This window comes from Scyliorhinus torazame, chromosome 12 (assembly GCF_047496885.1).
Source record: "Scyliorhinus torazame isolate Kashiwa2021f chromosome 12, sScyTor2.1, whole genome shotgun sequence".
NCBI lineage: Eukaryota > Metazoa > Chordata > Chondrichthyes > Carcharhiniformes > Scyliorhinidae > Scyliorhinus > Scyliorhinus torazame.
In genome coordinates this window covers 137,930,648-137,957,202 of record NC_092718.1, presented here as the reverse complement: position 1 = coordinate 137,957,202, position 26,555 = coordinate 137,930,648, and the positions used below count along the sequence as shown (strand labels likewise).

General features: G+C 51.7%; 1 protein-coding gene across 2 annotated transcripts in view; it reads right to left on the bottom strand.

Annotated features, from left to right (window-relative positions):
• The window catches only part of megf8 (multiple EGF-like-domains 8), a 584,430-nt gene that overhangs the window by 462,553 nt on the left and 95,322 nt on the right, over positions 1–26,555 (bottom strand). For both annotated transcript variants that reach the window (XM_072469091.1, XM_072469092.1), the window contains exons 3-4: positions 12,392–12,614; positions 12,151–12,295 (exon numbers count right to left, since the gene is read on the bottom strand). In XM_072469091.1, coding sequence (XP_072325192.1) covers positions 12,151–12,295; positions 12,392–12,614 — 368 coding nt within the window. The remainder of the gene's footprint in view (positions 1–12,150; positions 12,296–12,391; positions 12,615–26,555) is intronic.

The window sequence follows — 26,555 nt, the reverse complement described above, 5'->3', positions numbered from 1 at the left end:
GTAAAACCAGCAGCATGAGTGTAGCATAGAAAGTTAGTTGGTCACCAACCGTTTGGTATGAATCTACGTTTAATGAATTTATTTGAGTTTAATTTGATAGCTAGTTATAGTGAATTGTTTTAATGGATGTATGTAATATTAATGAATTAGGTAAAATTGTACAATGAATTTAGGACAGAGTAGAGTAGGAACTGAACTGACTGACCAGTGCCAGCTTGATAAGGTAGACTACGGGATCAAGACTGTGATCCACCACGCTTCGCGTTCAGGATCAAGAGGACGGAATGTAGCCATGTAAAATGGCACCTGCAAAGGACCATGGGAATTGTGGTCAATTTGGGACACAGACAGGTACACAGCCTCTGTGTATTGTGCAAAGAAACCAGACTTGGCTGAAACTTGTATCCATTAAGAGTCGATCACCATTTCCCCAAGGACAATAGAGTTTGAATCAAGGAGTTACAACGGTAGCAGACTAACCGCGCCACTCCCCCTTATTTGAAAAGGCCTACGTGCCTGGAACAGTGATAGCTAGGACCCGCCCAGCTATCGATCCACTGGACCCGGAGTAAGGACCGCCCATAAGGGCGCGAAAGAGACGAAGGATAAAAAGCCCTGCGCAGTAGAGATCTGCCTCTTTTGGGACCGGCCTGTGTGCGACCAACTGCAGCAGAACAGCCAAGTTCAAGGACCCCCGACCATTCCTCAAGGACGAGCCCAGCTGAGACGAACCCAACCACTTCCAAACCAACCATGTGGACCCGGATAAAGGCCTTATCTCGCACAGTGCAGATCACTCGAAGTTAAGTAAAGGTCATCTTAGTCGTTAGGTGCAGTTTAGTACGGAGCTGCGGGTGTTATTGCATAGAGATCCAAGTCTTGTGTTATTAATAAACTGTGTTTTTGAGCTAACATATTGGTGTGTGGTCATTTGGTCGATAGAAGAAACAGCTTGTGGTTCACCCCAAAGTAAAGAAGACAACACCTCCCACAGTCCAAAGATGTGCAGATTAGGTGGATAGCCATGATAAATTGCTCCTTAGTGCCCGAAAAGGTCAGGTGGGGGTACTGGGTTACGGGGATAGGGTGGAGGTGTGGGCGTAGGTTGGGTGCTCTTTCCAAGAGCCGGTGCAGACTCGATGGGCTGAATGGACTCCTTCTGCACTGTAAATTCTATGACTCTATGAATGTCTCATTTTGACAATACGTCCAACGCGCTACCTGTTGCACCAGAGTTGCTCTCCCGGTGACACACTGCTATAGAGTCTCTCCGAGTGGCACACTGCGATACAGAGCGCTCTCCCAGTGACACACTGTGATACAGTGCGCTCTCCGACACACTACATAGATACATAGAAGATAGGAGCAGGAGGAGACCTTTTGGCCCTTCGAGCCTGCTCCGCCATTCATCACGATCATGGCTGATCATCCAACTCAATAGCCTAATCCTGCTTTCTCCCCATAGCCTTTGATCCCATTCTCCCCAAGTGCTATATCCAGCCACCTCTTGAATATATTCAAAGTTTTAGCATTAACTACTTCCTGTGGTAATGAATTCCACAGTCTCACCAATCTTTGTGTGAAGAAATGTCTCCTCATCTCTGTCCGAAATGGTTTACCCTGAATCCTCAGACTGTGACCCCTGTGACATACCCATCATTGGTAACATCTTCCCTGCATCTACCCTGTCTAGTCCTGTTAGAATTTTATAAGTGGACTTCCGGGTGCGGCGATGACCAGCTGAGTCGCACATTTCGGCAGCTCCCTGTGAAACGGACTTTTGGGCTCTTGATAGGAGCCCCAACGGCAATTTTGACGGCTAAAAACACTGTGCGGTAAACCAGAAGGGAATCCCCCCTGGATACAGATGGAAAAGGAGAGGGAAGTGGCCAGATTGCAGTGGATCCTTTAGAACAGCGGCAAGGAAGGCAAGCAAAAACCAAGATGGCGTCGGAAGGTGGCAGTTTAACATGGGGCCCTGAACAACAAGAGTTCTTGAAATGCTGTGTGGAAGAGAGCAAAAAGGAAATGAAGAAAGAGCTGTTGGCCCCGATACTACAGGCGATCGAAGGGCTAAAGGAGGAACAAAAGACCCAGGAGCGGGAGCTTCGGGTCGTGAAGGCAAAGGCAGCCGAGAATGAGGACGATATACAGGGCCTGGTGGTGAAGACGGAGACGCAGGAGGCACATCAGAAACGATGTGTGGAAAGGTTGGAGGCACTGGAAAACAACGCAAGGAGGAACAACCTGAGGATTCTTGGTCTTCCTGAAGGTGTGGAGGGAGCGGACGTCGGGGCATATGTGAGCACGATGCTGCACTCGTTAATGGGAGCGGAGGCCCCGGCAGGTCCGTTGGAGGTGGAGGGAGCATACCGAGTGATGGCGCGAGGACCGAGAGCAGGAGAAATTCCCAGAGCCATAGTGGTGAGATTCCTCCGTTTTAAGGATAGAGAAATGGTCCTTAGATGGGCGAAGAAAACTCGGAGTAGTAAATGGGAGAACGCGGTGATCCGCGTTTATCAAGACTGGAGTGCGGAGGTGGCGAGAAGGAGGGCGAGCTTTAATCGGGCCAAGGCGGTGCTTCATAAAAAGAAGATAAAATTTGGAATGCTGCAACCGGCAAGACTGTGGGTCACATATCGAGAGAGGCACCACTACTTTGAGACGGCGGATGAAGCGTGGACTTTTATTGTGGAAGAAAAACTGGAATGAGCGGGTTATTAAAAAGAACGTTCGAACAAAGTGGTGGGGCGAATGTGGGGGGCAAAGAGGGGTTTTATGTACTAATCCTGCGATGTGGTAACTTTTCTCTCTCCCACAGGTGGTGATGGGGGAGGAGGGGAGGTGGAGGAGATGGGGCGTTGGCCATTGGGGGCGGGGCCAAGGGAGAAGCGCGGGCTTGGTTCCCGCGCTATGATAATCATGGCGGGAATAGAGAAGCAGGAAGGAGGGGGCGTCGCACGGTGCGAGCCGAGGTCATGGGGGGAAGCCGAGGTCAGCCAGAGTTTGCTGACTTCTGGGAGCAACATGGGGGGAGTAATTACGCTAGCGGGGGATCTAGCGGGGGGGGGGGGGGGAATTACTGGGTTGCTGCTGCTGGGGAGAGGGGGGAGCTGGTATGGGAGAGGATGGGCGGGGGGGCACCGCCTGGGGGAGATACAGCTGCGTGGGAACCGGGTGAGGAGCTGGAAAAAGGTGATGGCTAATCGACAAGGGGGGGGGGGGGTAGGAAGCCCCCCAACTCGGCTGATCACGTGGAACGTGAGAGGGCTGAACGGGCCGATAAAGAGGGCACGGGTACTCGCACACCTTAAGAAACTTAAGGCAGATGTGGTTATGTTACAGGAAACGCACCTGAAACTGATAGACCAGGTTAGGCTACGCAAAGGATGGGTGGGGCAGGTGTTCCATTCGGGGCTAGATGCGAAAAACAGAGGGGTGGCTATATTAGTGGGGAAGCGGGTAATGTTCGAGGCAAAGACTATAGTGGCAGATAACGGGGGCAGATACGTGATGGTGAGTGGCAAACTACAGGGGGAGACGGTGGTTTTGGTAAACGTATATGCCCCGAACTGGGATGATGCCAATTTTATGAGGCGGATGCTAGGACGCATTCCGGACCTAGAGATGGGAAAGCTGATAATGGGGGGAGATTTTAATACGGTGTTGGAACCAGGGCTGGATAGGTCGAAGTCCAGGACTGGAAGGAGGCCGGCAGCAGCCAAGGTACTTAAAGATTTTATGGAGCAGATGGGAGGTGTAGACCTGTGGAGATTTAGCAGACCTAGGAGTAAGGAGTTCTCGTTTTTCTCCTATGTCCATAAAGTCTACTCGCGAATAGACTTTTTTGTGCTGGGTAGGGCATTGATCCCGAAGGTGAGGGGAACGGAGTATACGGCTATAGCCATTTCGGATCACGCTCCACACTGGGTGGACTTGGAGATAGGGGAGGAAACAGGAGGGCGCCCACCCTGGAGAATGGACATGGGACTAATGGCAGATGAGGGGGTGTGTCTAAGGGTGAGGGGGTGCATTGAAAAGTACTTGGAACTCAATGATAATGGGGAGGTCCAGGTGGGAGTGGTCTGGGAGGCGTTGAAGGCGGTGGTTGGAGGGGAGCTGATATCAATAAGGGCACATAAAGGGAAGCAGGAGAGTAAGGAACGGGAGCGGTTGCTGCAAGAACTTTTGAGGGTGGACAGACAATATGCGGAAGCACCGGAGGAGGGACTGTACAGGGAAAGGCAAAGGCTACATGTAGAATTTGACTTGCTGACTACAGGCACTGCAGAGGCACAATGGAGGAAGGCACAGGGTGTACAGTACGAATATGGGGAGAAGGCGAGCAGGTTGCTGGCACACCAATTGAGGAAAAGGGGAGCAGCGAGGGAAATAGGGGGAGTGAGGGATGAGGAAGGAGAGATGGAGCGGGGAGCGGAGAGAGTGAATGGAGTGTTCAAGACATTTTACAAAAAATTATATGAAGCTCAACCCCCGGATGGGAGGGAGAGAATGATGGGCTTCTTGGATCGGCTGGAATTTCCCAAGGTGGAAGAGCAGGAAAGGGTGGGACTGGGAGCACAGATCGAGGTAGAAGAAGTGGTGAAAGGAATTAGGAGCATGCAGGCGGGAAAGGCCCCGGGACCGGATGGATTCCCAGTCGAATTCTATAGAAAATATGTGGACTTGCTCGCCCCGGTACTGACGAGGACCTTTAATGAGGCAAAGGAAAGGGGACAACTGCCCCCGGCTATGTCTGAAGCAACGATATCGCTTCTCTTAAAGAAGGAAAAGGACCCGCTACAATGCGGGTCCTATAGACCTATTTCCCTCCTAAATGTAGATGCCAAGGTCCTGGCCAAGGTAATGGCAATGAGAATAGAGGAATGTGTCCCGGGGGTGGTCCACGAGGACCAAACTGGGTTTGTGAAGGGGAGACAGCTGAACACGAATATACGGAGGTTGTTAGGGGTAATGATGATGGCCCCACCAGAGGGAGAAACGGAGATAGTAGCGGCGATGGATGCCGAGAAAGCATTTGATAGAGTGGAGTGGGATTATTTGTGGGAGGTGTTGAGGAGATTTGGTTTTGGAGAGGGGTATGTTAGATGGGTGCAGCTGTTGTATAGGGCCCCAGTGGCGAGCGTGGTCACGAATGGACGGGGATCTGCATATTTTCGGCTCCATAGAGGGACAAGGCAGGGATGCCCTCTGTCCCCATTATTGTTTGCACTGGCGATTGAGCCCCTGGCGATAGCGTTGAGGGGTTCCAAGAAGTGGAGGGGAGTACTTAGAGGAGGAGAAGAACACCGGGTATCTTTGTATGCGGACGATTTGCTACTATACGTGGCAGACCCGGCGGAGGGGATGCCAGAAATAATGCGGATACTTGGGGAGTTTGGGGATTTTTCAGGGTATAAATTGAACATGGGGAAAAGTGAGTTGTTTGTGGTGCATCCAGGGGAGCAGATTAGAGAAATAGAGGCCCTACCGTTGAGGAAGGTAACAGGGGACTTTTGTTAGCTGGGGATCCAGATAGCCAAGAATTGGGGCACATTGCATAGGTTAAATTTAACACGGTTGGTGGAACAAATGGAGGAGGATTTTAAGAGATGGGATATGGTATCCCTGTCACTGGCAGGGAGGGTGCAGGCGGTTAAGATGGTGGTCCTCCTGAGATTCCTCTTTGTGTTTCAGTGCCTCCCGGTGGTGATCACAAAGGCTTTTTTTAAAAGGATTGAAAAGAGCATCATGGGTTTTGTGTGGGCCGGGAAGACCCCGAGAGTGAGGAAGGGATTCTTACAGCGTAGCAGGGATAGGGGGGGGCTGGCACTACCGAGCCTAAGCGAGTATTATTGGGCCGCTAATATTTCAATGGTGAGTAAGTGGATGGGAGAGGAGGAGGGAGCGGCGTGGAAGAGATTAGAGAGGGCGTCCTGTAGGGGGACTAGCCTACAGGCTATGGTGACAGCCCCATTGCCGTTCTCACCGAGGAACTACACCACAAGCCCGGTGGTGGTGGCTACACTGAAGATTTGGGGACAGTGGAGACGGCATAGGGGAAAGACTGGAGCCTTGGGGGGGGTCCCCGAGAAGAAACAACCATAGGTTTGCCCCGGGGGGAATGGATGGGGGACATGGAATGTGGCAAAGAGCAGGAATAACGCAACTGAAAGATCTGTTTGTGGATGGGAAGTTTGCGAGTCTGGGAGCGCTGACCGAGAAATATGGGTTGCCCCAAGGGAATGCATTCAGGTATATGCAACTGAGGGCTTTTGCGAGGCAACAGGTGAGGGAATTCCCGCAGCTCCCGACACAAGAGGTGCAGGACAGAGTGATCTCAAAGACATGGGTGGGGGATGGTAAGGTGTCAGATATATATAGGGAAATGAGGGACGAAGGGGAGACTATGGTAGATGAACTAAAAGGGAAATGGGAAGAAGAGCTGGGGGAGGAGATCGAGGAGGGGCTGTGGGCAGATGCCCTAAGCAGGGTAAACTTGTCGTCCTCGTGTGCCAGGCTAAGCCTGATTCAGTTTAAGGTATTACACAGGGCACATATGACTGGAGCACGGCTCAGTAAATTTTTGGGGGTGGAGGATAGGTGTGCGAGGTGCTCGAGAAGCCCAGCGAATCATACCCATATGTTTTGGTCATGCCCGGCACTACAGGGGTTTTGGATGGGGGTGACAAAGGTGCTTTCAAAAGTAGTAGGAGTCCGGGTCGAACCAAGCTGGGGGTTGGCTATATTTGGGGTTGCACAAGAGCCGGGAGTGCAGGAGGCGAGAGAGGCCGATGTTTTGGCCTTTGCGTCCCTAGTAGCCCGGCAGGATATTGCTAATGTGGAAAGAAGCCAAGCCCCCGGGGGTGGAGACCTGGATAAATGACATGGCGGGGTTTATAAAGCTAGAGCGGATTAAGTTCGTCCTAAGGGGGTCGGCTCAAGGGTTCACCAGGCAGTGGCAACCGTTCGTCGAATACCTCGCAGAAAGATAGACGGAATGGGAAAAAGAAGGCAGCAGCAGCAGCCCAGGATCGGGGGGGGGGGGGGGGGGGGGGAGAGGAACCAGAAGGACTCTCAGGGTTGTTAATATATACTGTATAGTATGTATAGGTCGTTGCTACAGATAATTATATATTGGACTGTTAAATTATATTTTTGGAGAGTGTTACTTGTGACAAGGCAGTTGCCAATTAGGGCTAGTTTTCATTTTTGTTATTTATTATTTATTCATTTTTTGTTTATAAAATAGGTCATTGTTATTTGTGTTGTTATAATATTGTGTAAAGGATGCACAATGTACTGTGTTGGTTGACCAAAAATTTTCAATAAAATATTTAATAAAAAAAAAAGGAATTTTATAAGTCTCTATGAGATCCCCCTCATTCTTCTGAACTCCAGCGAGAACAATCCCAACCTAGCCAATCTCTCCTCGTATGACTGTCCCGCCATCCCTGGAATCAGTCTGGTAAACCTTCGCTGCACTTCCTCGAGAGTAAGAACATCCTTCCTCAGAGAAGGAGACCAAAGCTGTACAAAATACTCCAACTGTGGCCTCACCAAGGCCCTGTATAATTGCAGCAACACATCCCTGCTTCTATACTCGAAACCTCTTGCAATGAAGGCCAACATACCATTAGCCTTCTTTACCGCCTGCTGCACCTGCATGCTTACCTTCAGCAAATGGTGCACAAGGACACCCAGGTCCTGCTGCACACTCACCTCTCCCAATTTACAACCATTCAGGTAGCAATCTGCCTTCCTGTTTTTGCTTTCACAGTGAATAACCTCATACTTATCCAAATTATACTGCATCTGCCATTGGTTTGCCCACTCGCCCAACCTGTCCAGATCTTTCTGTGGGATCCCTGCATCCTCGTCACAATGCACCCTCCCACCAAATTTGGTATCATCTGCAAACTTTGAGATGTTACATTTTGTTCCCTAATCCAAATTATTCATATATATTGTGAATAGCTGGAGTCCCAGCACCGATCCCTGTGGTACCCCACTGGTTACTGACTGCCAATTTGAAAAGGACCCAGTAATCCCTACTCTTTGTTTCCTCATTGCCAACCAGTTTTGTATCCACTTCAATACATTTCCCCCAATCCCATGCGCTTTAATTTTGCACAATAATCTCCTATGCGGAACTTTGTCAAACGCCTTCTGAAAGTCCAAATATACCACATCGACTGGCTCCCCCTTGTCAACTGTACTGGTTACATCGTCAAAGAATTCCAACAGATTTGTCAAGTATGATTTTTCCTTCATAAATCCATGCTGACTCTGATTGATCCTGCCACTGCTTTCTAAATGTTCTGCTGTAAAGTTGTTGATAATGGATTCAAGCATTTTCCCCACTACTGATGTTAGACTTACTGGTCCATAATTCCCTGCTTTCTCTCTACCTCCCTTTTTGAATATCGGAGTGGCGTGAACTACCCACCAATCTAGCCCTCTCCCAGTGACACACTGTGATACAGAGCGCTCTCCCAGTGACACAGTGTGATAGAGCACTCTCCCTGTGACACACTGCTATACAGAGCGCTCTCCCAGTGACACACTGCAATACAGAGCACTCTCCCAGTGACACTGCGATACAGAGCACTCTCCCTGTGACACACTGCTATACAGAGCGCTCTCCCAGTGACACGCTGCAATACAGAGCACTCTCCCAGTGACACACTGCGATACAGAGCACACTCCCAGTGACACACTGCAATACAGAGAGCTCTCCCAGTGACACACTGCGATACAGAGCGCTCTCCCAGTGACACTCTGCAATACAGAGAGCTCTCCCAGTGACACACTGCGATACAGGGCGCTCTCCCAGTGACACACTGCGATACAGGGCGCCCTCCCAGTGACACACTGTGATAGAGCACTCTACCAGTGACACACTGCGATACTGAGCACTCTCCCAGTGACACACTGCGATACAGAGCGCTCTCCCAGTGACACACTGCGATACAGAGCACTCTCCCAGTGACACACTGTGATACAGAGCGCTCTCCCAGTGGCGCACTGCGATACAAAGCGCTCTCCCAGTGACACACTGCGATACAGAGCGCTCTCCCAGTGACACACTGCGATACACAGCACTCTCCCAGTGACACACTGCAATACAGAGAGCTCTCCCAGTGACATACTGCGATACAGGGCGCTCTCCCAGTGACACACTGCGATACAGAGCGCCCTCCCAGTGACACACTGTGATAGAGCACTCTCCCAGTGACACACTGCGATACAGAGCGCTCTCCCAGTGACACACTGCGGTACAGAGCACACTCCCAGTGGCGCACTGCGATACAAAGCGCTCTCCCAGTGACACACTGCGATACAGAGCGCTCTCCCAGTGACATACTGCGATACAGAGTGCTTTCCAAGTGACACACTGCGATACAGAGCCCTCTCCTAGTGACACACTGTGATACAGAGCACTCTCCCAGTGACAGTGATACAGAGCGCTCTCCCAGTGACACACTGCTATACAGAGCGTTCTCCCAGTGACACACTGCTATACAGAGTGTTCCTCCAGTGACACACTACGATACGGAGCGCTCTCCCAGTGACACACTGCGATACAGAGTGTTTTCCCAGTGACACACTGCGATACAGAGCGCTCTCCCAGTGACACACTGCTATACAGAGCACTCTCCCAGTGACACACTGCGATACAGAATGTTTCTCCAGTGACATGCTGCTATACAGAGTGTTCCTCCAGTGACACACTGCGATACAGAGTGTTCCTCCAGTGACACACTGCGATACAGAGTGCACTCCCAGTGACACACTGCTATACAGAGTGTTCCTCCAGTGACACACTGCGATACAGAGCGCTCTCCCAGTGACACACTGCTATACAGAGTGTTCCTCCAGTGGCACACTGCGATACAGAGTGTTCCTCCAGTGACACACTGCTATACAGAGTGTTCCTCCAGTGACACACTACGATACAAAGCGCTCTCCCAGTGACACACTGCGATACAGTGTTTTCCCAGTGACACACTGCAATACAGGCATTTCCCCATGAGGCACTGTCATTTAGACACGTGCCCAGTGACACACTACGATACAGAGCGCTCTCCCAGTGACACACTGAGATACAGAGTGTTTTCCCAGTGACACACTGCCATAAAGGCGTTTTCCCATGAGGCACTGCCATATAGACACGTGGCCAGTGAGTCACAGCGATAGAGCGCTCTCACAGTGACACACTGCAATACAGAGCACTCTCCCAGTGACACACTGCAATACAGAGAGCTCTCCCAGTGACACACTGCGACACAGAGAGCTCTCCCAGTGACACACTGCGATACAGAGCGCCCTCCCAGTGACACACTGCAATACAGAGCACTCTTCCAGTGACACACTGCAATACAGAGCGCTCTCCCAGTGAGATACTGCGATACAGAGCACTCTCCCAGTGACACACTGCAATACAGAGCACTCTCCCAGTGACACACTGCAATACAGAGCACTCTCCCAGTGACACACTGCAATACAGAGAGCTCTCCCAGTGACACACTGCGATACAGAGCGCTCTCCCAGTGACACACTGCGATACAGAGCGCCCTCCCAGTGACACACTGTGATAGAACACTCTCCCAGTGACACACTGCGATACTGAGCACTCTCCCAGTGACACACTGCGATACAGAGTGCTCTCCCAGTGGCGCACTGCGGTACAAAGCGCTCTCCCAGTGACACACTGCGATACAGAGCGCTCTCCCAGTGACACACTGCGATACAGAGCGCTCTCCCAGTGACATACTGCGATACAAAGCGCTCTCCCAGGGACACACTGCGATACAAAGCGCTCTTCCAGTGACACACTGCTATACAGAGCGCTCTCCCAGTGACACACTGCGATACAGTGTGTTTTCCCAGTGACACACTGCGATACAGAGTGCTCTCCCAGTGACACACTGCTATACAGATCGCTCTCCCAGTGACACACTGCTATACATAGTGTTCCTCCAGTGACACACTGCGATACAGTGTTCCTCCAGTGACACACTGCGAGACAGTGTTCCTCCAGTGACACACTACGATACAGAGCGATCTCCCAGTGACACACTGCGATACAGTGTGTTTTCCCAGTGACACACTGCGATACAGAGTGCTCTCCCAGTGACACACTGCTATACAGAGCGCTCTCCCAGTGACACACTGCTATACAGAGTGTTCCTCCAGTGACACACTGCGATACAGTGTTCCTCCAGTGACACACTGCGAGACAGTGTTCCTCCAGTGACACACTACGATACAGAGCGATCTCCCAGTGACACACTGCGACACAGAGTGTTTTCCCAGTGACACACTGCGATACAGAGCGCTCTCCCAGTGACACACTGCTATAGTGTTCCTCCAGTGACACACTGCGATACAGAGCGCTCTCCCAGTGACACACTGCGATACAGAGTGCTCTCCCAGTGACACACTGCTATACAGAGCACTCTCCCAGTGACACACTGCGATACAGAGTGTTCCTCCAGTGACATACTGCTATACAGAGAGTTCCTCCAGTGACACACTGCGATACAGAGTGTTCCTCCAGTGACACACTGCTATACAGTGTTCCTCCAGTGACACACTACGATACAGAGCGCTCTCCCAGTGACACACTGCGATACAGAGTGTTTTCCCAGTGACACACTGCAATACAGAGCGCTCTCCTAGTGACACACTGCTATACAGAGTGTTCCTCCAGTGACACACGGCGATACAGAGCGCTCTCCCAGTGACACACTGCTATACAGAGTGTTCCTCCAGTGACACACTGCGATACAGAGCGCTCTCCCAGTGACACACTGCTATACAGAGTGTTCCTCCAGTGACACACTGCGATACAGAGCGCTCTCCCAGTGACACACTGCTATACAGAGTGTTCCTCCAGTGACACACTGCGATACAGTGTTCCTCCAGTGACACACTACGATACAGAGCCCTTTCCCAGTGACACACTGCGATGCAGAGTGTTTTCCCAGTGACACACTGCCATATAGGCATTTTCCCATGAGGTACTGTCATTTAGACACATGCCCAGTGAGTCACAGCGATAGAGCGCTCTCCCAGTGAGATACTGCGATACAGAACGCTGTTGCAGTGATGGCTCACATACCAAGGCAGATGTTGCTAAAGTACCTGAGATAGCGTCCACTCTGATTGGCTGATCCCAACCATTGCCACAGAAGGCACCAATCAAGTTGGGGTCTGCATGGATTGCACTGTCCAGATGAGTATCCATAAGGAATTCCGGGATCCCATCAAAGACGTAGACGTAATTTTGCTGGAAGAAACACACTGAGTTTGAGTTGCGAGACTGGCTGATCAGAGAACTTGCTACCACCACCAACCCCTCACCACCCTGCCCTCTAATACTTACACCACACTTCATTCTGATATCTGGTCTGATGGTCAAGCTGATCACTGGGCAGCTGCTCTTCCCCTGGCAGGAATCCAGAGAGTCTGAGGTGGACAGCACCCACAGGCAATAGGCCAGCCCATTCGCCGAGATCCCGTGTCCACTCATTGAGCCCAGTGCTGAGGACGAGATGTTCCGCAATAGGATTCGGCCCACACACTCACGGTAACATGTGCCATTATCCCTGGAAAAACAACAGCTGGCATCAGTGCCCAAGTGGACCCACAGCAGCTAAATGCCTGGGGGCAAACTTCAGGTGAACAGGAAGAAGTTGATTACCATGTGTGTGTTGGGCGGGGTGAGTAGATGAAATTGTGCAACTATATGCATGTCCACGCGTGTGTTTGAGAGAGCGCGTGCGCACACTTGCGAGAGAGAGAGGGAGAATGAGAGAGCGAGCGCGAGAGTGCGCGTGCGAGAGAGAGTGACTGCGTGGGAGTGAGCGAGAGAGAGAGCGTGCGTGCACGAGAGAGAGTGCGAGTGCACGAGAAAGAACGGGTGCATGACTGCGCGAGTGCATGAGAGAGCACAAATGCGTGAGTGAATGCGTGAGAATGAGCGCGGATGCGTGTGAGCGTGAGAGCACGAGTGCAATAGAGCACGAATGCGTGAGAGGAGAGTGCAAGTGCGTGAGAGGGAGAGCGCAACAGCGTGAGAGGAGAGTGCAAGTGCGTGAGAGGGAGAGCGCAACTGCGTGAGAGGGAGAGCGCAAGAGCGTGAGAGGGAGAGCGCAAGAGCGTGAGATGGAGAGCGCAAGTGGTTTATTCGTACAGTGACAACACCATTTGGGCACCACATCTCCAATGAGTGAGTGAGACAGAACGAGCATGTGTGAGTGAGACAGAGCGTGTGTGAGCGAGACAGAGCGTGTGTGTCAGTGAGACAGAGCGTGTGTGAGTGAGTGAGACAGAACGTGTGTGTCAGTGAGACAGAGCATGTGAGTGAGTGAGACAGAGCGTGTCTGTCAGTGAGACAGAGCGTCTGTGAGTGAGACAGAGCGTGTGTGTCAGTGAGACAGAGCATGTGAGTGAGTGAGACAGAGCGTGTGTGAGTGAGACAGAGCGTGTGTGTGTGAGTGAGGCAGAGCATGTGTGACTGAGTGAGACAGAGCGTGAGTGAGTGATACAGAGCGTGTGTGAGTGAGTGAGACAGAGCGTGTGTGAGTGATACAGAGCGTGTGTGAGTGATACAGAACGTGTGTGAGTGAGTGAGACAGAGCGTGAGTGAGTGATACAGAGCATGTGCGAGTGAGTGAGACAGAGTGTGTGTGAGTGAGTGAGACAGAGCGTGTGTGAGTGAGTGATACAGAGCGTGTGTGTGAGTGAGACAGAGCGAGTGTGTTAGTGAGACAGAACGTGTGTGAGTGAGACAGAACGCGTGAGACAGAACGTGTGAGAGTGAGACAGAGTGTGAGTGAGTGAGACAGAGCATGTGTGAGTGAGTGAGACAGAGCATGAGTGAGTGAGACAGAGCGTGTGTGAGTGAGACAGAGCAGGTGCGAGTGAGTGAGACAGAACATGTGAGTGAGTGAGACAGAGCGTGAGTGAGACAGAGCGTGTGAGTGAGAGCATGTGTGAATAAGTGAGACAAAGCATGTGTGAGTGAGTGAGACGGAGCATGTGTGAGTGAGTGAGACAGAGCATGTGAGTGAGTGAGACAGAGCGTGTGTGAGTGAGTGAGAGCATGTGTGAATGAGCGAGACAGGGCATGTGTGAGTGAGTGAGACAGAACATGTGAGTGAGTGAGATAGAGCGTGAGTGAATGAGACAGAGCATGTGTGAGTGAGTGAGACAGAGCATGTGTGAGTGAGTGAGACAGAGCGAATGTGAGTGAGTGAGACAGAGCGTGAGTGAGTGAGACAGAGCGTGAGAGTGAGTGAGTGAGAGCATGTGTGAATGAGTGAGACAGAGTAGGTGTGAGTGAGTGAGACAGAGCTTGAGTGAGTGAGACAGAGGGTGTGTGAGTGAGACAGAGAAAGTGTGAGTGAGTGAGACAGAGCATGTGTGAGTGAGTGAGACAGAGCATGTGTGAGTGAGTGAGACAGAGCGCGTGTGAGTGAGACCGTGAGTGAGTGAGACAGAGCGTGAGTGAGTGAGACAGAGCGTGTGTGAGTGAGTGAGACAGAGCGTGTGAGTGAGTGAGTAAGGCAGAGCAGGTGTGAGTGAGTGAGACAGAGCGTGTGTGAGTGAGTGAGACAGAGCGTGAGTGAGTGAGACAGAGCGTGTGAGTGAGTGAGTGAGAGCATGAGTGAGTGAGTGAGACAGAGCGTGAGTGAGACAGAGCATGAGTGAGTGAGTGAGACAGAGCGTGAGTGAGTGAGTGGGACAGAGCGTGTGAGTGAGTGAGACAGAGCGTGTGTGAGTGAGACAAAGCGTGAGTGAGTGAGACAGAGCGTGTGAGTGAGAGAGTGAGAGCATGTGTGAATGAGTGAGACAGAGTATGTGTGAGTGAGTGAGACAGACCGTGTGTGAGTGAGTGAGTCAGAGCGTGTGTGAGTGAGACAGAGCATGTGTGAGTGAGTGAGACAGAGCATGAGTGAGTGAGACAGAGCGTGTGTGAGTGAGACAGAGCGTGAGTGAGTGAGTGAGACAGAGCATGAGTGAGTGAGTGAGACAGAGCATGAGTGAGTGAGACAGAGCGTGTGTGAGTGAGACAGAGCAGGTGCGAGTGAGTGAGACAGAACATGTGAGTGAGTGAGACAGAGCGTGAGTGAGACAGAGCGTGTGAGTGAGAGCATGTGTGAATAAGTGAGACAAAGCATGTGTGAGTGAGTGAGACGGAGCATGTGTGAGTGAGTGAGACAGAGCATGTGAGTGAGTGAGACAGAACATGTGAGTGAGTGAGATGGAGCGTGAGTGAATGAGACAGAGCGTGAGTGAGTGAGACAGAGCGTGAGTGAGTGAGACAGAGCGTGAGGGAGTGAGACAGAGCGTGTGAGTGAGAGCATGTGTGAATGAGTGAGACAGAGCATGTGTGAGTGAGTGAGACAGAGCATGTGAGTGAGTGAGACAGAGCATGAGTGAATGAGACAGAGCGTGAGTGAGTGAGACAGAGCGTGAGGGAGTGAGACAGAGCGTGAGTGAGTGAGACAGAGCGTGAGGGAGTGTGTGAGAGCATGTGTGAATGAGTGAGACAGAGCATGTGTGAGTGAGTGAGACAGAGCGAATGTGAGTGAGTGAGACAGAGCGTGAGTGAGTGAGACAGAGCGTGAGTGAGTGAGACAGAGCGTGAGGGAGTGAGACAGAGCGTGTGAGTGAGAGCATGTGTGAATGAGTGAGACAGAGCATGTGTGAGTGAGTGAGACAGAGCATGTGAGTGAGTGAGACAGAGCATGAGTGAATGAGACAGAGCATGTGTGAGTGAGTGAGACAGAACGAATGTGAGTGAGTGAGACAGAGCGTGAGTGAGTGAGACAGACGTGAGTGAGTGAGACAGAGCGTGAGGGAGTGTGTGAGAGCATGTGTGAATGAGTGAGACAGAGCATGTGTGAGTGAGTGAGACAGAGCATGTGAGTGAGTGAGACACAACGTGCGTGAATGAGACAGAGCATGTGTGAGTGAGTGAGACAGAGCATGTGAGTGAGTGAGACAGAGCGTGTGTGAGCGAGACAGAGCATGTGAGTGAGTGAGACAGAGCGTGTGTGAGTGAGACAGCGTATGCGAGTGAGTGAGACAGAGCGAGTGTGAGACAGAGCGAGCGAGTGAGACAGAGCGTGTGCGAGTGAGTGAGACAGAGGCTGAGTGAGTGAGACAGAGCGTGTGTGAGTGAGACAGAGCGTGTGTGAGTGAGACAGCGTGTGTGTGAGTGAGATAGAGCGTGTGCGAGTGAGTGAGACAGAACGTGTGAGAGTAGACAGAGCGTGTGAGAGTGAGACAGAACGTGAGAGAGTGAGTGAGACAGAGCGTGAGTGAGTGAGACAGAGCATGTGTGAGTGAGTGAGACAGAGCGTGAGTGAGTGAGACAGAGCGTGTGAGTGAGTGAGTGAGAGCATGTGTGAGTGAGTGAGACAGAGCGTGTGTGAGTGAGACAGAGCGTGAGAGTGAGTGAGTGAGAGCATGTGTGAATGAGTGAGACAGAGCATGTGTGAGTGAGTGAGACAGAGTGTGAGTGAGTGAGACAAAGCATGTGAGTGAGTGAGTGAGAGCATGTGTGAATGAGTGAGACAGAGCGTGTGTGAGTGAGTGAGATAGTGTGTGTGAGTGAGACAGAGCTTGTGTGAGTGAGACAAAGAGCATGAGTGAGTGAGACAGAGCGTGAGTGAGTGAGTGAGTGCATGTGTGAATGAGTGAGACAGAGCATGTGTGAGTGAGTGAGACAGAGCATGTGAGTGCGTGAGACCGAGCGTGAGTGAGTGAGACAGAGGGTGTGAGTGAGTGAGACAGAGCGTGTGTGAGTGAGTGAGACAGAGCATATGTGAGAGAGTGAGACAGAGCGTGAGTGAGTGAGACAAAGCGTGAGTGAGTGAGACAGAGCATGTGAGTGAGTGAGTGAGAGCATGTGTGAATGAGTGAGACAGAGTATGTGTGAGTGAGTGAGACAGAGCGTGTGTGAGTGAGTGAGTCAGAGCGTGAGTGAGTGAGACAGAGCGTGTGAGTGAGAGCATGTGTGAATGAGTGAGACAGAGCGTGTGTGAGTGAGACAGAGCGTGAGTGCGTGAGACAGAGCGTGAGTGAGTGAGACAGAGCGTGAGTGCGTGAGACAGAGCATGAGAGAGAGAGACAGAGCGTGAGTGAGTGAGACAGAGCATGTGTGAGTGAGTGAGACAGAGCATGAGTGAGTGAGACAGAGCGTGTGTGAGTGAGACAGAGCAGGTGCGAGTGAGTGAGACAGAACATGTGAGTGAGTGAGACAGAGCGTGAGTGAGACAGAGCGTGTGAGAGAGAGCATGTGTGAATAAGTGAGACAAAGCATGTGTGAGTGAGTGAGACAGAGCATGTGTGAGTGAGTGAGACAGAGCATGTGAGTGAGTGAGACAGAGCGTGTGTGAGTGAGTGAGAGCATGTGTGAATGAGCGAGACAGAGCATGTGTGAGTGAGTGAGACAGAACATGTGAGTGAGTGAGATAGAGCGTGAGTGAATGAGACAGAGCATGTGTGAGTGAGTGAGACAGAGCATGTGTGAGTGAGTGAGACAGAGCGAATGTGAGTGAGTGAGACAGAGCGTGAGTGAGTGAGACAGAGCGTGAGTGAGTGAGACAGAGCGTGAGGGAGTGAGACAGAGCGTGTGAGTGAGAGCATGTGTGAATGAGTGAGACAGAGCATGTGTGAGTGAGTGAGACAGAGCATGTGAGTGAGTGAGACAGAGCATGAGTGAATGAGACAGAGCATGTGTGAGTGAGACAGAGCGAATGTGAGTGAGTGAGACAGAGCGTGAGTGAGTGAGACAGAGCATGAGTGAGTGAGACAGAGCGTGAGGGAGTGTGTGAGAGCATGTGTGAATGAGTGAGACAGAGCATGTGTGAGTGAGTGAGACAGAGCATGTGAGTGAGTGAGACACAACGTGTGTGAGTGAGACAGAGCATGTGTGAGTGAGTGAGACAGAGCATGTGAGTGAGTGAGACAGAGTGTGTGTGAGCGAGACAGAGCATGTGAGTGAGTGAGACAGAGCATGTGTGAGTGAGACAGAGCGTGTGTGAGTGAGACAGCGTGTGCGAGTGAGTGAGACAGAGCGAGTGTGAGACAGAGCGAGCGAGTGAGACAGAGCGTGTGCGAGTGAGTGAGACAGAGGCTGAGTGAGTGAGACAGCGTGTGTGTGAGTGAGACAGAGCGTGTGCGAGTGAGTGAGACAGAACGTGTGAGAGTGAATGAGACAGAGCGTGTGTGAGTGAGTGAGACAGAGCGTGTGTGTGAGTGAGTGAGACAGAGTGTGTGAGGGAGTGAGGCAGAGCATGTGAGTGAGTGAGACAGAGCGTGAGTGAGTGAGACAGAGCGTGAGTGAGTGAGACAGAGCGTGTGTGAGTGAGTGAGACAGAGCGTGAGTGAGTGAGACAGAGCGTGAGTGAGACAGAGCGTGTGAGTGAGTGAGTGAGAGCATGTGTGAGTGAGTGAGACAGAGCGTGTGTGAGTGAGACAGGGCGTGAGTGAGTGAGACAGAGCGTGAGTGAGTGAGACAGAGCGTGAGTGAGTGAGACAGAGCGTGAGTGAGTGAGACAGAGCGTGAGTGAGTGAGACAGAGCGTGAGTGAGTGAGACAGAGCGTGAGTGAGTGAGACAGAGCGTGAGTGAGTGAGAGCATGTGTGAATGAGTGAGACAGAGCATGTGTGAGTGAGTGAGAGCATGTGTGAGTGAGTGAGACCGAGCGTGTGTGAGTGAGACAGAGCGTGAGTGAGTGAGACAGAGCGTGTGAGTGAGTGAGAGCATGTGTGAATGAGTGAGACAGAGCATGTGTGAGTGAGTGAGACAGAGCGTGAGTGAGTGAGACAGAGCGTGAGTGAGTGAGAGAGCGTGTGAGTGAGTGAGACAGAGCGTGAGTGAGTGAGACAGAGCGTGAGTGAGTGAGACAGAGTGTGAGTGAGTGAGACAGAGTGTGAGTGAGTGAGACAGAGGGTGAGTGAGTGAGACAGAGCGTGTGAGTGAGACAGAGCGTGTGTGAGTGAGTGAGACAGAGCGTGTGTGTGAGTGAGTGAGACAGAGCATGAGTGAGTGAGTGAGACAGAGCGCGCGTGAGTGAGACAGAGGGTGTGTGAGTGAGACAGAGGGTGTGTGAGTGAGTGAGAGCATGTGTGAATGAGTGAGACAGAGCATGTGTAAGTGAGTGAGACAGAGCATGTGCGCGTGAGTGAGACAGAGCGTGTGTGAGTGAGACAGAGCGTGAGAGAGTGAGACAGAGCGTGAGTGAGTGAGTGAGACAGAGCGTGAGTGAGTGAGTGAGACAGAGCGTGAGTGAGTGAGACAGAGCGTGAGTGAGTGAGACAGAGCGTGAGTGAGTGAGACAGAGCGTGAGTGAGTGAGTGAGACAGAGCAGGTGTGAGAGAGTGAGACGGAGCAGGTGTGAGTGGGTGAGACAGAGCGTGTGTGAGTGAGTGAGACAGAGCATGTGTGAGTGAGTGAGACAGAGCGTGAGTGAGTGAGTGAGTGAGACAGAGCGTGTGTGAGTGAGTGAGACAGAGCAGGTGAGAGAGTGAGACAGAGCGTGAGTGAGTGAGACAGAGTGCGTGTGAGTGAGGCAGTGCGTGAGTGAGTGTGAGACAGAGCGTGTGTGAGTGAGTGAGACAGGGCATGTGTGAGTGAGTGAGACAGAGCATGTGTGAGTGAGTGAGACAGAGCATGTGTAAGTGAGACAGAGCGTGAGTGAGTGAGACAGAGCGAGTGAGTGAGTGAGTGAGAGCATGTGTGAATGAGTGAGACAGAGCATGTGTGAGTGAGTGAGACAGAGCGTGAGTGAGTGAGTGAGACAGAGCGTGAGTGAGTGAGTGGGACAGAGCGTGTGAGTGAGTGAGACAGAGCGTGTGAGTGAGACAAAGCGTGAGTGAGTGAGACAGAGCATGTGAGTGAGTGAGTGAGAGCATGTGTGAATGAGTGAGACAGAGTATGTGTGAGTGAGTGAGACAGAGCGTGTGTGAGTGAGTGAGTCAGAGCGTGAGTGAGTGAGACAGAGCGTGTGAGTGAGAGCATGTGTGAATGAGTGAGACAGAGCGTGTGTGAGTGAGACAGAGCGTGAGTGCGTGAGACAGAGCGTGAGTGAGTGAGACAGAGCGTGAGTGCGTGAGACAGAGCATGAGAGAGAGAGACAGAGCGTGAGTGAGTGAGACAGAGCATGTGTGAGTGAGTGAGACAGAGCATGAGTGAGTGAGACAGAGCGTGTGTGAGTGAGACAGAGCAGGTGCGAGTGAGTGAGACAGAACATGTGAGTGAGTGAGACAGAGCGTGAGTGAGACAGAGCGTGTGAGTGAGAGCATGTGTGAATAAGTGAGACAAAGCATGTGTGAGTGAGAGAGACAGAGCATGTGTGAGTGAGTGAGACAGAGCATGTGAGTGAGTGAGACAGAGCGTGTGTGAGTGAGTGAGAGCATGTGTGAATGAGCGAGACAGAGCATGTGTGAGTGAGTGAGACAGAACATGTGAGTGAGTGAGATAGAGCGTGAGTGAATGAGACAGAGCATGTGTGAGTGAGACAGAGCATGTGTGAGTGAGTGAGACAGAGCGAATGTGAGTGAGTGAGACAGAGCGTGAGTGAGTGAGACAGAGCGTGAGTGAGTGAGACAGAGCGTGAGGGAGTGAGACAGAGCGTGAGGGAGTGAGACAGAGCGTGTGAGTGAGAGCATGTGTGAATGAGTGAGACAGAGCATGTGTGAGTGAGTGAGACAGAGCATGTGAGTGAGTGAGACAGAGCATGAGTGAATGAGACAGAGCATGTGTGAGTGAGACAGAGCGAATGTGAGTGAGTGAGACAGAGCGTGAGTGAGTGAGACAGAGCATGAGTGAGTGAGACAGAGCGTGAGTGAGTGAGTGAGTGAGACAGAGCGTGTGTGAGTGAGTGAGACAGAGCAGGTGAGAGAGTGAGACAGAGCGTGAGTGAGTGAGACAGAGTGCGTGTGAGTGAGGCAGAGCGTGAGTGAGTGTGAGACAGAGCGTGTGTGAGTGAGTGAGACAGGGCATGTGTGAGTGAGTGAGACAGAGCATGTGTGAGTGAGTGAGACAGAGCATGTGAGTGAGTGAGTGAGACAGAGCGTGAGTGAGTGAGTGGGACAGAGCGTGTGAGTGAGTGAGACAGAGCGTGTGAGTGAGACAAAGCGTGAGTGAGTGAGACAGAGCATGTGAGTGAGTGAGTGAGAGCATGTGTGAATGAGTGAGACAGAGTATGTGTGAGTGAGTGAGACAGAGCGTGTGTGTGAGTGAGTGAGTCAGAGCATGAGTGAGTGAGACAGAGCGTGTGAGTGAGAGCATGTGTGAATGAGTGAGACAGAGCGTGTGTGAGTGAGACAGAGCGTGAGTGCGTGAGACAGAGCGTGAGTGAGTGAGACAGAGCGTGAGTGAGTGAGACAGAGCATGAGAGAGAGAGACAGAGCGTGAGTGAGTGAGACAGAGCATGTGTGAGTGAGTGAGACAGAGCATGAGTGAGTGAGACAGAGCGTGTGTGAGTGAGACAGAGCAGGTGCGAGTGAGTGAGACAGAACATGTGAGTGAGTGAGACAGACCGTGTGTGAGTGAGTGAGTCAGAGCGTGTGTGAGTGAGACAGAGCATGTGTGAGTGAGTGAGACAGAGCATGAGTGAGTGAGACAGAGCGTGTGTGAGTGAGACAGAGCGTGAGTGAGTGAGTGAGACAGAGCATGAGTGAGTGAGTGAGACAGAGCATGAGTGAGTGAGACAGAGCGTGTGTGAGTGAGACAGAGCAGGTGCGAGTGAGTGAGACAGAACATGTGAGTGAGTGAGACAGAGCGTGAGTGAGACAGAGCGTGTGAGTGAGAGCATGTGTGAATAAGTGAGACAAAGCATGTGTGAGTGAGTGAGACGGAGCATGTGTGAGTGAGTGAGACAGAGCATGTGAGTGAGTGAGACAGAGCGTGTGTGAGTGAGTGAGAGCATGTGTGAATGAGCGAGACAGAGCATGTGTGAGTGAGTGAGACAGAACATGTGAGTGAGTGAGATGGAGCGTGAGTGAATGAGACAGAGCGTGAGTGAGTGAGACAGAGCGTGAGTGAGTGAGACAGAGCGTGAGGGAGTGAGACAGAGCGTGAGGGAGTGAGACAGAGCGTGTGAGTGAGAGCATGTGTGAATGAGTGAGACAGAGCATGTGTGAGTGAGTGAGACAGAGCATGTGAGTGAGTGAGACAGAGCATGAGTGAATGAGACAGAGCATGTGTGAGTGAGTGAGACAGAGCGAATGTGAGTGAGTGAGACAGAGCGTGAGTGAGTGAGACAGAGCGTGAGGGAGTGTGTGAGAGCATGTGTGAATGAGTGAGACAGAGCATGTGTGAGTGAGTGAGACAGAGCGAATGTGAGTGAGTGAGACAGAGCGTGAGTGAGTGAGACAGAGCGTGAGTGAGTGAGACAGAGCGTGAGGGAGTGAGACAGAGCGTGTGAGTGAGAGCATGTGTGAATGAGTGAGACAGAGCATGTGTGAGTGAGTGAGACAGAGCATGTGAGTAAGTGAGACAGAGCATGAGTGAATGAGACAGAGCATGTGTGAGTGAGTGAGACAGAGCGAATGTGAGTGAGTGAGACAGAGCGTGAGTGAGTGAGACAGACGTGAGTGAGTGAGACAGAGCGTGAGGGAGTGTGTGAGAGCATGTGTGAATGAGTGAGACAGAGCATGTGTGAGTGAGTGAGACAGAGCATGTGAGTGAGTGAGACAGAGCATGAGTGAATGAGACAGAGCATGTGTGAGTGACTGAGACAGAGCGAATGTGAGTGAGTGAGACAGAGCGTGAGTGAGTGAGACAGAGCGTGAGGGAGTGTGTGAGAGCATGTGTGAATGAGTGAGACAGAGCATGTGTGAGTGAGTGAGACAGAGCATGTGAGTGAGTGAGACACAACGTGCGTGAGTGAGACAGAGCATGTGTGAGTGAGTGAGACAGAGCATGTGAGTGAGTGAGACAGAGCGTGTGTGAGCGAGACAGAGCATGTGAGTGAGTGAGACAGAGCGTGTGTGAGTGAGACAGCGTATGCGAGTGAGTGAGACAGAGCGAGTGTGAGACAGAGCGAGCGAGTGAGACAGAGCGTGTGCGAGTGAGTGAGACAGAGGCTGAGTGAGTGAGACAGAGCGTGTGTGAGTGAGACAGAGCGTGTGTGAGTGAGACAGCGTGTGTGTGAGTGAGACAGAGCGTGTGCGAGTGAGTGAGACAGAACGTGAGAGAGTAGACAGAGCGTGTGAGAGTGAGACAGAACGTGTGAGAGTGAGTGAGACAGAGCGTGTGTGAGTGAGTGAGACAGAGCGTGTGTGAGTGAGTGAGACAGAGTGTGTGAGGGAGTGAGGCAGAGTATGTGAGTGAGTGAGACAGAGCGTGAGTGAGTGAGACAGAGCGTGAGTGAGTGAGACAGAGCGTGTGTGAGTGAGTGAGACAGAGCGTGAGGGAGTGAGACAGAGCGTGTGAGTGAGAGCATGTGTGAATGAGTGAGACAGAGCATGTGTGAGTGAGTGAGACAGAGCATGTGAGTGAGTGAGACAGAGCATGAGTGAATGAGACAGAGCATGTGTGAGTGAGTGAGACAGAGCGAATGTGAGTGAGTGAGACAGAGCGTGAGTGAGTGAGACAGAGCGTGAGGGAGTGTGTGAGAGCATGTGTGAATGAGTGAGACAGAGCATGTGTGAGTGAGTGAGACAGAGCGAATGTGAGTGAGTGAGACAGAGCGTGAGTGAGTGAGACAGAGCGTGAGTGAGTGAGACAGAGCGTGAGGGAGTGAGACAGAGCGTGTGAGTGAGAGCATGTGTGAATGAGTGAGACAGAGCATGTGTGAGTGAGTGAGACAGAGCATGTGAGTAAGTGAGACAGAGCATGAGTGAATGAGACAGAGCATGTGTGAGTGAGTGAGACAGAGCGAATGTGAGTGAGTGAGACAGAGCGTGAGTGAGTGAGACAGACGTGAGTGAGTGAGACAGAGCGTGAGGGAGTGTGTGAGAGCATGTGTGAATGAGTGAGACAGAGCATGTGTGAGTGAGTGAGACAGAGCATGTGAGTGAGTGAGACAGAGCATGAGTGAATGAGACAGAGCATGTGTGAGTGACTGAGACAGAGCGAATGTGAGTGAGTGAGACAGAGCGTGAGTGAGTGAGACAGAGCGTGAGGGAGTGTGTGAGAGCATGTGTGAATGAGTGAGACAGAGCATGTGTGAGTGAGTGAGACAGAGCATGTGAGTGAGTGAGACACAACGTGCGTGAGTGAGACAGAGCATGTGTGAGTGAGTGAGACAGAGCATGTGAGTGAGTGAGACAGAGCGTGTGTGAGCGAGACAGAGCATGTGAGTGAGTGAGACAGAGCGTGTGTGAGTGAGACAGCGTATGCGAGTGAGTGAGACAGAGCGAGTGTGAGACAGAGCGAGCGAGTGAGACAGAGCGTGTGCGAGTGAGTGAGACAGAGGCTGAGTGAGTGAGACAGAGCGTGTGTGAGTGAGACAGAGCGTGTGTGAGTGAGACAGCGTGTGTGTGAGTGAGACAGAGCGTGTGCGAGTGAGTGAGACAGAACGTGTGAGAGTAGACAGAGCGTGTGAGAGTGAGACAGAACGTGTGAGAGTGAGTGAGACAGAGCGTGTGTGAGTGAGTGAGACAGAGCGTGTGTGAGTGAGTGAGACAGAGTGTGTGAGGGAGTGAGGCAGAGTATGTGAGTGAGTGAGACAGAGCGTGAGTGAGTGAGACAGAGCGTGAGTGAGTGAGACAGAGCGTGTGTGAGTGAGTGAGACAGAGCGTGAGTGAGTGAGACAGAGCGTGTGAGTGAGTGAGTGAGAGCATGTGTGAGTGAGTGAGACAGAGCGTGTGTGAGTGAGACAGAGCGTGAGAGTGAGTGAGTGAGAGCATGTGTGAATGAGTGAGACAGAGCATGTGTGAGTGAGTGAGACAGAGTGTGAGTGAGTGAGACAAAGCATGTGAGTGAGTGAGTGAGAGCATGTGTGAATGAGTGAGACAGAGCGTGTGTGAGTGAGTGAGATAGTGTGTGTGAGTGAGACAGAGCTTGTGTGAGTGAGACAAAGAGCATGAGTGAGTGAGACAGAGCGTGAGTGAGTGAGTGAGTGAGTGCATGTGTGAATGAGTGAGACAGAGCATGTGTGAGTGAGTGAGACAGAGCATGTGAGTGTGAGACCGAGCGTGAGTGAGTGAGACAGAGGGTGTGAGTGAGTGAGACAGAGCGTGTGTGAGTGAGTGAGACAGAGCATATGTGAGAGAGTGAGACAGAGCGTGAGTGAGTGAGACAAAGCGTGAGTGAGTGAGACAGAGCATGTGAGTGAGTGAGTGAGAGCATGTGTGAATGAGTGAGACAGAGTATGTGTGAGTGAGTGAGACAGAGCGTGTGTGAGTGAGTGAGTCAGAGCGTGAGTGAGTGAGACAGAGCGTGTGAGTGAGAGCATGTGTGAATGAGTGAGACAGAGCGTGTGTGAGTGAGACAGAGCGTGAGTGCGTGAGACAGAGCGTGAGTGAGTGAGACAGAGCGTGAGTGCGTGAGACAGAGCATGAGAGAGAGAGACAGAGCGTGAGTGAGTGAGACAGAGCATGTGTGAGTGAGTGAGACAGAGCGTGAGTGAGTGAGACAGAGCGTGTGTGAGTGAGACAGAGCAGGTGCGAGTGAGTGAGACAGAACATGTGAGTGAGTGAGACAGAGCGTGAGTGAGACAGAGCGTGTGAGTGAGAGCATGTGTGAATAAGTGAGACAAAGCATGTGTGAGTGAGTGAGACAGAGCATGTGTGAGTGAGTGAGACAGAGCATGTGAGTGAGTGAGACAGAGCGTGTGTGAGTGAGTGAGAGCATGTGTGAATGAGCGAGACAGAGCATGTGTGAGTGAGTGAGACAGAACATGTGAGTGAGTGAGATAGAGCGTGAGTGAATGAGACAGAGCATGTGTGAGTGAGTGAGACAGAGCATGTGTGAGTGAGTGAGACAGAGCGAATGTGAGTGAGTGAGACAGAGCGTGAGTGAGTGAGACAGAGCGTGAGTGAGTGAGACAGAGCGTGAGGGAGTGAGACAGAGCGTGTGAGTGAGAGCATGTGTGAATGAGTGAGACAGAGCATGTGTGAGTGAGTGAGACAGAGCATGTGAGTGAGTGAGACAGAGCATGAGTGAGTGAGACAGAGCGTGTGTGAGTGAGACAGAGCGTGAGTGAGTGAGTGAGACAGAGCATGAGTGAGTGAGTGAGACAGAGCATGAGTGAGTGAGACAGAGCGTGTGTGAGTGAGACAGAGCAGGTGCGAGTGAGTGAGACAGAACATGTGAGTGAGTGAGACAGAGCGTGAGTGAGACAGAGCGTGTGAGTGAGAGCATGTGTGAATAAGTGAGACAAAGCATGTGTGAGTGAGTGAGACGGAGCATGTGTGAGTGAGTGAGACAGAGCATGTGAGTGAGTGAGACAGAGCGTGTGTGAGTGAGTGAGAGCATGTGTGAATGAGCGAGACAGAGCATGTGTGAGTGAGTGAGACAGAACATGTGAGTGAGTGAGATGGAGCGTGAGTGAATGAGACAGAGCGTGAGTGAGTGAGACA